At 31.1% G+C, this 11,863-nt stretch overlaps 1 protein-coding gene across 1 annotated transcript in view; it reads right to left on the reverse strand.

Moving 5' to 3' along the window:
• LOC139483436 (calpain-9-like) overlaps positions 1-9,887 on the reverse strand; it is a 63,995-nt gene extending 54,108 nt beyond the window's left edge. The window contains exons 1-6 of the mRNA XM_071267458.1: positions 9,779-9,887; positions 6,808-6,911; positions 6,119-6,196; positions 4,562-4,643; positions 2,856-2,906; positions 154-189 (exon numbers count right to left, since the gene is read on the reverse strand). Coding sequence (XP_071123559.1) covers positions 154-189; positions 2,856-2,906; positions 4,562-4,643; positions 6,119-6,196; positions 6,808-6,890 — 330 coding nt within the window. The 5' untranslated portion in view covers positions 6,891-6,911; positions 9,779-9,887. The remainder of the gene's footprint in view (positions 1-153; positions 190-2,855; positions 2,907-4,561; positions 4,644-6,118; positions 6,197-6,807; positions 6,912-9,778) is intronic.
• Positions 9,888-11,863: the final 1,976 nt, after the last annotated feature.

Raw genomic sequence — 11,863 nt, forward strand, 5'->3', positions numbered from 1 at the left:
TGTCATTTTCTTTATTTTTTTCCAAAAACACAAAAAACATCAAAAATTGTGTTATGACTTGCATTCTGATTTTCAATGTTTCTACAATCAATGTTTTAATTGTTTATATATTCAAAGATATTGAACTTTTATCTATAACTTCCAAATACTTACACACATAATTTCCTTTTCCTTGAAGTGAATATTTTTCTGAAACAAATTAAATTTGATTATTATTTAATAATATGAGTATATGACTATAAAAAAATCACATTAGTTTAAGATAATAAAACTGAAGACTGTTATAGATAACATTTAGGAAGACAGACAAAAATATGGGTAAAAAACTTCTTTTTACTTAAGAAATTTTAAGTATGCTCTAAATTTTCGACCAAAATCGATATTTTACAGGTTTTAACTCATGAACAAACAGGCAGAGATTTGTGTCTACCATTTTGATTTTTAATCCTTCTAATGTGATAGAACATGTGTCTGTAGTGTTTTATCTAAAGCAATTTAGCATGGTGTGACGCTATGTCCTTTTTCTTCTTATAAATTTGAAGCCATGTGACCTTAAAGGCAAACAATACAGTTTCGATCCCATATTTAAAATTTGATGACAATTTGCATACAGGCTATTTTTTGCCTGATTAAATCAAATATGTAATAAAAAATATATCTTCATGTGCCCCTTTTGAGCAAAATTAGGTCGAAATTTTATATATTTCCCTAAAATTCGGATTAGTGGACGTAATTTTCCTTTCGACAAAAATACATAACTTTTTTGTTTTAAAAGATAAACACAAGCTGTGTTTTGTCAAATTATTGTTATATATGAACTTCCTTTAAATTTGTGCATTTTGTTTTTTCAATTAACTCATATTTATCAAATGTTCATAAATGTAGCTATACATGTATACATTTATCAAATTCTAAAAAAAAATGCACTATTTACATTTTCATGAAAATTGAAGCACATAATCTTCTTACGTAATAAAAACAAAAAGGATTTTAAAAAAGAGGGGTCCATGAACTGGTTTTCAATTTAAATTAGTTTGATTGATAACAAGAATGTGTCCAAAGTACACGGATGCCCCACACGCACTATCCTTTTCCATGTTTCATGGACCGTAAAATTGGGTAATTATCTAATTTGGCATTAAAATTAGAAAGATCATATCATAAGCAACAAGTGTACTAAGTTTCAAGTTGATTGGACTTCAGCTTCATCAAAAACTACCTTGACCAAACTTTAACCTGAAACTCCCACTTTCATTTTGTATGTTCAGTGGACCGTGAAAATGGGGTCAAAATAGATAAAGGCAGATGTGGTGTGAGTGCCAATGAGACAACTCTCCATCCAAATAACAATTTAAAAAAGTAAACCATTATAGGTTAAAGTACGGCCTTCAACACGGAGCCTTGGCTCACACCGAACAACAAGCTATAAAGGGCCCCAAAATTACTAGTATAAAACCATTCAAACGGGAAAACCAACGGTCTAATCTATATAAACAAAACGAGAAACGAGAAACATGTATATATTACATAAACAAACGACAACTACTGTACATCAGATTCCTGACTTAGGAAAAGTCTAATTTGGCTTAAAAATTAGAAAGATCATCTCATAAGCAACAAGTGTACTAAGTTTCAAGTTGATTGGACTTCAGCTTCATCAAAAACTACATTGACCAAAAACTTTAACCTGGATGGACGAACGGAACCGCAGACGGACGGACGAACAGAGCCACAGACCAGAAAACATAATGCCCCTCTACTATCTTAGGTGGGGCATAAAAATCAGTCGAAAAACTGCATCTTTTCCTGATAAGTCATATTTGGATGATGCAAAATAACATTTTACGTTAGCAACATCAATACCTCCCCTGTAACTGTATCGTATGCCTTTAAGTATTATCTGGATCGGGTTGCAGTTTTGTTTTTTTTGTTGATAGAAGAGAGACAAGCATGTAGACTATATTTATCACTTTGTATGACTCGAGAGAGTACATCAAATCATTCTTAGTTATAGCAAAATAAGTGTGTTACTTCATTACAACTTGATAAAAGTTGCCTGAAGTGAATTTGTAATCCATTTATTGCGTTATTAACGTCATATTCATATCCAAATTGCATGCAAAACACCATTTAGTTTTATAAATTTTCTTCGTCCGCCATTAAAATATTTGTACAATGTAGGGATTTGAGTTGGCTAACGGACAAGCTATGAACAAAATCTGAATTCTTACAAATGACTACAGATGCATGAATGGCACAGCTGACTTCATTCCAAAAAATAAAAAAATAAGCATTCAACATGCATTAAGATACTTTTGGTTAGATTAACGTGGCGTATATATTTCCATGTAGATGCTTTGTTTCAATTTATTAACTTAAATTACTCTATTATACTAATACATGTATCATTATATTATGAACAAGCATAACTTTGTAAAATTTATATATCTATTTTAATGAGAAAACTGAATATATGTAACTTACTAGTTTATTTATGTGCTTTATTTAGTATAGTCAAAGCACAAAGTGCCCTTTTGGTAAACAAATTGCCATGTCCTTTTTAAGTTCTAGATAAAACACTAGTCTGGCATACACCATTTTAAGATGAGTTTATTTACACACAAAAATGAGGTCTTCAATAAAACATGAATTCCAGCCCTCAGACCCCCCCCCCCCCCCCCCCCCACTCCCCCTTTTGGATCTGTCACTTAGTAAAGCATTGTATAAAAGTGCCTATTAATGTATTTATTTAAATTCTACCAGTGCTGGACAAAATAAAATTTATTATTTAAAGTTTTATTATGTTATAGACTTTGAATAAGTCAATACCGGTATTTGGAAACAGTAAACTTTACCTCTTTTGCTTCTTGAATTTTTTCATCTAGACTTCCTCCATCACAGTAATCCTGAAATAAACCAGAGTAAAGACACTTAAATTGCCATCTTTACTTATCATGAATGAAATCAATTCTTTTATATGATGGTTAATCTAAAAGTATCAGATGAACCTTGTCATAAAACTTGTACACAATACAATTTATATTCTACACGAAATGTATTAAATTACTGCTTCAGTATCTGAGACACAGACCTAATTACAAACACTTCACATTGATCTATTAAATAAGGTCAATGTAAGATGAACCCTGCAGACAACTTGAACACCTTACAATCATTCCTTAACTGTGCATTTGTATTCAGATATCGCAGATCAAATTTATTCGTTCATTGTTTAATCATACGTTTTTTGATTGAGTTAAGTCTGCCAATTGATATTTTATCGTATGTTTTTCTTTGTTGTGATGTTATGCTATTGTTTCAGAAAAAGGGAGACGGTTTGGATCCATTAAAACGTTTAATCCCGCTGCAAATGTTTGCACCTGTCCTAAGTCAGGAATCTGATGTACAGTAGTTGTCATTTGTTTATGTAATATATACGTGTTTCTCGTTTCTCGTTTTGTTTATATAGATTAGACCGTTGGTTTTCCCGTTTGAATGGTTTTACACTAGTAATTTTGGGGCCCTTTATAGCTTGTTGTTCGGTGTGAGCCAAGGCTCCGTGTTGAAGGCCGTACTTTAACCTATAATGGTTTACTTTTTAAATTGTTATTTGTATGGAGAGTTGTCTCATTGGCACTCACACCACATCTTCCTATATCTACTTACACCAAATTTAGTTAACATATTGCATATAATATGTGAGTCAGACATAACCATAAAAACTTAAAAGTTCATTGTTAAAGGCTTTACATTGATCTATAGTTGTTAACTGCTGTCATTAGGTCTCTGGTGGAAGGTTGTCTCATTTCTATCATACAAGATACTAACTTTGACCAACATACCATGAAAATGAGGTCAAGGTCAGATGAACCCAACAATAATTACATAGTATCTGATAAACCAAGTTGAACTAAAACACAACAACTTGACATTGACAGATGAATCAGACAGGCCCATGCAGTTGGAAAGCAACCCCTTAGAAATGACCTTTGTTGCCACCTTTTAAGGTGGTATCCAACACTTTCACTAAAATTAATTTGGCTCGTTTAATTTTCATAAAATTTTGACAAAGTATTTACTTTGACCCTTTAACAAAAATATATAAATTTCAAAAATTTTGAACCAACCATTTTATCAGAAAAATTACTCTGGTTATATAGCAATTTGACAAACACCAATTTTGATCATTGAGAAGCTTAATACTCCTTTTACAACACAACGTAATTAAAACGTTAAGCTGACTTTACAGAGTTGTCTCCCTGTAGTGTAAGTACCACCTTAAAGATAACAATGAGACTAATATTTAAGCCAGCCATTCTGAAAATGTGCTAATTTTGAGGAAAAAAATTATAGGTAGAAATTTAGATTTTTTTTTTTTTTTATCTTTTAATCATGTGTCTTATTATTAACCATCTAAATATGAAATTTGTCAAATTTCACTGTTTTGGAAACTATGACATGGACTGGTGACATAACAAAATTCACCTAGAATTTCTTGAGCAAGATGATACATATACATCCAAGTATCTATTTTTACTTAGAGAATGTATGTTATACATACCTGTACAATATATACAAATTCTTCATCATAAAATGATTCATGGAATGATACAATATGGGGGTGCTTCAATTGGGATAAAATGCTGAAAGATAAACAAAATAGAAAAAAAAACTTACTTTCACATGCAATTCAAATTATTCATGTATTCTGGAAGTCTATAAATAATGGGTTTCTCAATTGTTTTGAATACTCAGACTTTGTTCAAGAATACAACAACAAAATTATGAAATAAAGAAAATAAATTGCGACAAAGCCAATATTTTTAGCATTTTTAGCATTAGCTCATGCTGATAGTGCAGTTTAATGAATGCAAATGTACCACAATGACCAAATAATTTTTTAATACAGACATACATACATAAAGTGATTTTTCACCAAAATTTGCATACAGCTTGTTTTTATTTTTTACGTTGGCAATTCTAATATGTAATCAGAAATATAATATTGATGTGTGCTAAATTTAAAGATAATGGGGTAGAAGTTTTCTTCATTTACTTAAAATATCAGTTTCTTGGACATTGTTACCCATTGGATAGACAAACTTTATTTTTTGTATAAAAAGATAAACACATGCAGATTTTTGTAAAACAATTTGAAATATCTTCTTTATTATTTGTGTGACAAATCCTTAAACGTATCAATTTTCAAGATTTTAGAAAAAAAAAACATTTTTGTTAAAATTTCAAATTTTATATCTAATTCGAATAAAAAAAACATCAGTTATTTCTTTAAGAAAGTAGAATAAATATTTTTTTTTATACAATATCCAGTCAAAATCGTTTTATAAAAGAGTGGTCTATGTTCTAGTTTTCAAGCTAATGATTAAACTCACTCAAAAAATGCATCTTTTACATGTAACATTTTCAGTCTTAACCTCTTCTGTAACTATATTGTATTAAGTATGCCCTTAAAGTCATATGACATGAGTAAGTGGTGAAAAATAATGTTTATCCAATTCTTGAACCAATGCATGTATATATTATAAACTTAGTCCTCTGTGCCCGATTTTTTCGTTTTTTTACCCAAATATATCGTATAATCGTCAATTTTTTTTTCTCTCTGTCTGTTATGATTTAACAAATATGGCTGCTCAATATTAAATGCCGTGTTTTAAAGCCGAGGTTTACCGATTGTCACCTTATAGTAAACAAATATCAAAAAGCATGGGCATTGAGCACGTGTTTAACATGTACAATCAGATAATTGTTAATTTTAATGACAGATCCATGCATATTGCGATCACCGGATTTTTACGAGGAGGGTTACGCTCAGGTCACTATACATACGGAAAATATGTTGGCAAATTGCTTCTTAGAAGCAAGCAATTAAAAAAAAGTAAACTTCTTCTAAATGTGGACAAATTGAAGAATTTTCCTCAGAAAAAAGTATATGTACATAAGTTGTATAGTGAATACTATCCATTTAGTTATAAAAAACATGTGCATATTTTTTTAATTTGGGGTTTCTTATGACTTTAAGAATGACATCTTTGTAAATTGTACCCAATAAACACATACATGTACAAGTTTTTCTAGATATCCTTTTTGTAAGACATACTTAGCCTCTTTCTGAATTGCTTCCTTTGTCCTTGATTTTCTTCTGTCGTCTACTTCTATTTTTTTCAATGCACATAATCTAAAATTATATAATATTTGGAAAATGGAATACAGGTATCTATTTAATTATTAATATAATTTTCTTCATCAATAATCATGGACATTAACAGAGAACTTCAAGAGAATAAAAAAAATGGAAAAATAACTTTAAAACAACTTAGTACCAAGATTTCATATTAATGTTTTGAAGCTCTTGATGCAACCTTCAGCAGACTGAATTCATATTGGAGATGTTTAAATCTTTACTAGTATTTTTAAACAAGTGGCTTTAAATTTGTACAACCATTAATGCAAGTTGAATCACCCATGTTAAACAATACATCAAAATCAATACTTTTTTGTGGATGCCAAGCTCAAAATTTAGATAACTTGAGACAAAGTTTCTTAAAGATTTCTATTATAAATATTTATAGGTACAACCTACTTGTAATTGGTTACTGTTTAAGTTCAATTGATGCTTTTTTTTAAATGTAGTTTTACCTATAGTTGTATTTGTTTTTATTTTATCTTATTTGCTCAGTTGGGATGATTTGTACGGGTTTAAATTTTCATCAAAACCTGATTGCTTATCATCAAAAAGTTCTCTCAAGTTATAAAATTTTCAATCAAGTGAAAATAACATGTATGTACTTCTTAGTTTCAACACCCTTCACCAGATATACAGCTCCACATCCACCTATCCCTAGTTTCTTTATAGTTTCATACTTCTCCATTTATTGCATATTTTTCATAATCTGAAATAAAGAAGAAAGAACAATATATAATCATAAATGGAATAAAGATAACAGTGCATGTAAGATCGAGCCAAGTGCATGCCTTAAGAGTCTTGTGGTGCATTCACACTGTTGGAAGCAGAGAACTTATAGATTAAAATAATATGAGGCAGGCATTACCTGTGAAAGGGGACGAAGTCTGTAAGCCTTTATATTTTTACAGTTAGGGTTTTTTTTTACATGCGAGAGAAGCTGACTATGCAGTATGGGCTTTGTTCATTGTTGAAGGCTGTACGTTGACCTATAGTTGTTTATTTCTGTGTCATTTTGGTCTCTAGTGGAGAGTTGTCTTATTGGCAATAATATAAGGTCATGTTCAATGTAAACAAAGAAACACTATTATCAGGTAACGTTTATTCATATATATCAAAGACAAAGAATTATTAAATATGAAATTGGTATTGTATTCCTCCAGTTTCTATATTTTTCTAGACTACTCAGTCTCATGACATCCAGACCGGAGGAAGGAAGTATATTTCTGCGTTCTGCACAAATTAAAAAAAGGTGACCAAAAAAAAGATAACGATTTTGAGTTCATTAGTACAATAAAAAATTTCCGAAATATTTTTTTTTATTGATTTTTCTACTGTAATTAAGGGGACTTTGTCCCCATATAATGTTTTATGTATATCTTTTATGTATTGTATTTTTGATTGATCACTTAATCCTTGTGTCATGATGACCCTCTTTACATGCTTAAGATTCAGATTACTCAAGTATTTAATCTTGCCAAGTAAAACAATAACCCAGTAAAACCTGGGAACTCCATGTTTTTTTTAATTTCTTAGACATAAAATACATATTACTTTCATAAAGCTATGACAATGTACAGGCCTCTACAATAACTTTTTTTTCAACTTGTACATACCAAAACTTACTTGTCCGAATGAAATTGTAACTTGTCCAAAAAAAATCTTAATAATAACCTTTTTTGCATTTCAAGTTGATTCAAGGAACAAAATGAATTAAAAAAAAATAACAGAATTTGATTTATATCCTTTTGAAATACTTTTAAAAGATATGAGCCATGAACAACTGAATTTAGTTGTGTCGCAGGACATAGGTTCTAGTTTTTATCAATGCTAAAGTCTCATCATACTTTGCACATGAGGCACCATCTGATCAATGCTGATTGGCCTCTAAATGTACACTCATTGGATTTTTATCCTATTTTTTTTTTAGTTGAAAAAAGTTTATTCAAATGCAATCAATAAAAAGAATATGAGGCATGATTGTCAATGAGACAAAAGACCAAATGACACAGAAATTAACAACTATAGGTCACTGCATTGCAAGTATTGTTTTTTCTACATAAAGATCAAACATGATTTGATGATTTTTATGGTAAATAATTTCCTCATTCTTATTTAAAAAATAGGGTATGGATATTGGTATTAATTATTATAAAGCAACAAAATAAGGTAGGAAAAGAATTTCTGATTTGTCTTGGTCCAGAAATGTCTACTGCTTTGCCAAACTGTCTATTAATCATGTCTATGAAATATGTCTCCTACGGTGCCCAACTGTCTATTAAACTTGGAGCCGAATCATTTCCAAGCTGGTGACGAACTGTCTTGTAAAGTTACCTTATCTAAAAAGCGCATGGTTGAAATGGGATCAGTAAGACTGGTTTCTGTGAAAGTGTGCTTTTTACCTGTTAAAAGTACTTGACAAAGAACTAGTTTTAAATTATTGATTGTAAGTCTTGGGGGTCTTGAGAAACATAAAGTTTCAATTAGTTTCAGTTTAAAAAGGAAAGATATCAAACAAATCTTCTTTTCTTGGTTTTTTGTTAATAATTATACTTTGTTCATCAAAGTTGGATTAAAATTTATTTTCTGCAGAATTATTCTACTTGTCCCATCAGACAAGCGTTATTGTTGAGGCCTGATGTATACATGCCTTATTGAAAGTTGTCCACACACACTGTGAATGTGATCCAGTGACAGGATAGTCAACCAAATGACGGTGTTCACTTAGTTGTAGAAGTAGAAGAAGTAGAAGTGTCAGTGACAGGTTTGTACTGTACTCGTTGTAATTTATAAAGTTTGTCAGTATGACGTACATGTATCAGGTTGGGAACAAACCCCCTGTATGGTGATTATACCTCTATAGAGGAATAATCCTTCTTTAGAGGGATAAAATTATCCTTCTATAGAGGGGTATTTTTGTTTGCACTGGATTTAAAGCAAATTAGGGCAGAATGGCATTATCTAGTTATATTGGCTATAATCTCTAGCATTATATGCATCAACATATGCACTTTACTAAAAATTGGGATAACCAGTTTTCTGCTAAAGTGACAAAACTTGCAATCTATTGTAAACCTATCTGAACACCTGATCAACAACAAAAGGAATAGTTGACCTTAAAATTTCATGTTAAATCTAACAATAGAAATTATGTTCAGTGAGGCATAAGTGAGTAGAATTTACCTGATCATCACAGCTTTCAATCATGGTGAACAATAGATTTTATATTTAGTCAGATAAGCATCAAACTGGGCATGTGCATATTAAATTAAGTACATTAATTGGTGCATCAACTATTCCAGGTTACTGCCATAAGTAGAGAATGCCATTCTGCCCTATTTTGATTTAAATCCAGTCTAAACAAAAAAAAAACTCTATAGAGGGATAATTTTACCCCTCTATAGAAGGATTATCCCTCTATATAGGTATAATCACCATATAGAGGGTTTGTTCCCAACCTGTGTATGAGCTGTCAGTGTCAACATGGTCAACACGACCATGTACATATATCAGTCACTCATCATTATCAGTGCATGTTTTTCGTTAAAAAAAGTTCTGGAACAGGAAGATTGTTACCAGTTATCTTTTAAAGGGTAAACTATTCTCCACACAGCAACAAGTTTATGGTTACTTTTTGTTTTGAAATGTCATTTTCGTGCTATTTTTACCGGAAGTTTATTATCCGATTTTAAAAGTACATACATACCGGTTAAGGACTCGTGCAACTTCCGAATAAAAACCGTACGTAGGCATCTCAAACCACAGGGACTCGGTTAGCAGATTAAAATTTTGTAAATCAATGTTTTTAATTTATTTTTTATTATTTCCTGTCTATTTGCATTACTATATTAACGTATTTAACGTTGCAATCACTATTTCTTAACTTTGTTTTCTGGCAATGTGCAGTTTACTATCCATATCCATATACTGAAAAAACCTTTTTCAGTGTAATAGATGTGCCTTGATGTGCCTAGGTTAATTCCCCTTAATTTGGACAGATTATTATTTAGTTTTTAAATGTTTATTTTAGGTTTGATTTGATTTAAATATAGTAAGATAAAAGTAAGGATTGTTAATTTTACTGTTTCATTGTTTAACTTTGATGTTTTTATAATGTTTTAAGAATATTCATTTATTTAAGTTTTCTTCAGTACCTTTTATGTTAAAGTTCTCCTGATTAATGACAAGTTTAGGATATCATTTGATATTCAGTCGGAGTCGGCCTTGCACAGGCCTTCAAAAACTCGCCGGACTCACCAGCCCACCCGAGTTCAGAGTTAGCCACCACTTCGGTGCAGTTCGCCAGAGTTAGTCACCCTTTTCTGGTGCAATTTTACTACATTAAAACACAACGCGAAGCAAATTTACCTTATTTTACTTAAAAGACTAACTCTGGGAACACTATATTTTTCATTTTACATTTGAAATTACTTTATTTTTGAACTCCATTTAAGAAAGTTTTCTGACTCCTGTTTTATCCGACTTTGTTTAAATTCATGCAATTATTGTACATTTGTAAATAAAATATAGTTTTCATTTGATTAATTGTTTGTTGTTCAGCCATAATCTGATATCAGGTATCCCGATGGTCGAATAGGGACGAAGTACTGGCCACTACACGTCCCGGGAGGTGTCGTCACCGACCCCCTCCGTTACATCAGTATATGGATATGGATAGTAAACTGCACATTTCCAGAAAAACAAAGAAATAGTGATGGCAACGTTAAATACGTTAATATAGTAATGCAAATAGACAGGAAATAATAAAAAATAAATTAAAAACATTGATTTACAAAATTTTAATCTGCTAACCGAGTCCCTGTGTCTCAAACGTTCCCGAAGCTATGCGTTTTACTGTGGTAAAGCTGATGACCGTAACTGCATTCACGGTCATCCCAAGATGTCGGATGAAAAATAGGTCAGTATCTGTATTGTCTATTATAGTGTTTCTATATCATTTTCTTTACAAAGGAGACATTGATTCGATGTAAATTTATAAAAGATTCACACGGAAATCACAAATTACTTCCGAGAAATGTGCATGAAACAGGAAATTCGATTTAAAGAAATCGCGAAGATGACCGTAAATCACAATCGAGATGACCGTAACTCAGCAATTCATAACAAGGGTGACCGTAATTGGTTAAAAGATGACCGTAATTTGTAAAGGATGACCGTAATTTCTAAATGATGACCGTAACTTTTAAAGGATGATCGTCAATTCTAAGAAATATCCGTATTTGTATGACTACTTTTTTTGTATCAAATGATTAATGGTGTTGATATAAATCATATTTATATGAGAGTATTATTCTATAGGTAGGAGAAAATAAGACGTGCTTTAAATACAGAGTTCACCATATATATTTTTTTTTACGGTAGAGGGTATAATTTTTAAAATGAACATACAACAAAACATGCACATGAAAAAGTGGGGAAAACATGCAACAAAAGACTACATCCATTGATATTATATCGTCTTTGATTTGTCTTCTATTTTGTCTTGCAAGTAAAATAACAGAACCTGTTTTTAAAATACTACGACCAAACTAGTGAAGGCGAGCTCCAGCAAAGTAGATCCTTAAATAGTCTTATGCGTATAGCGTATCACAAGGGGCAGGGGCGGTCGGATGTAGCCATTAAAAAAAATGGGGGTCCCAA

This window comes from Mytilus edulis, chromosome 7 (assembly GCF_963676685.1).
Source record: "Mytilus edulis chromosome 7, xbMytEdul2.2, whole genome shotgun sequence".
Classification (NCBI taxonomy): domain Eukaryota; kingdom Metazoa; phylum Mollusca; class Bivalvia; order Mytilida; family Mytilidae; genus Mytilus; species Mytilus edulis.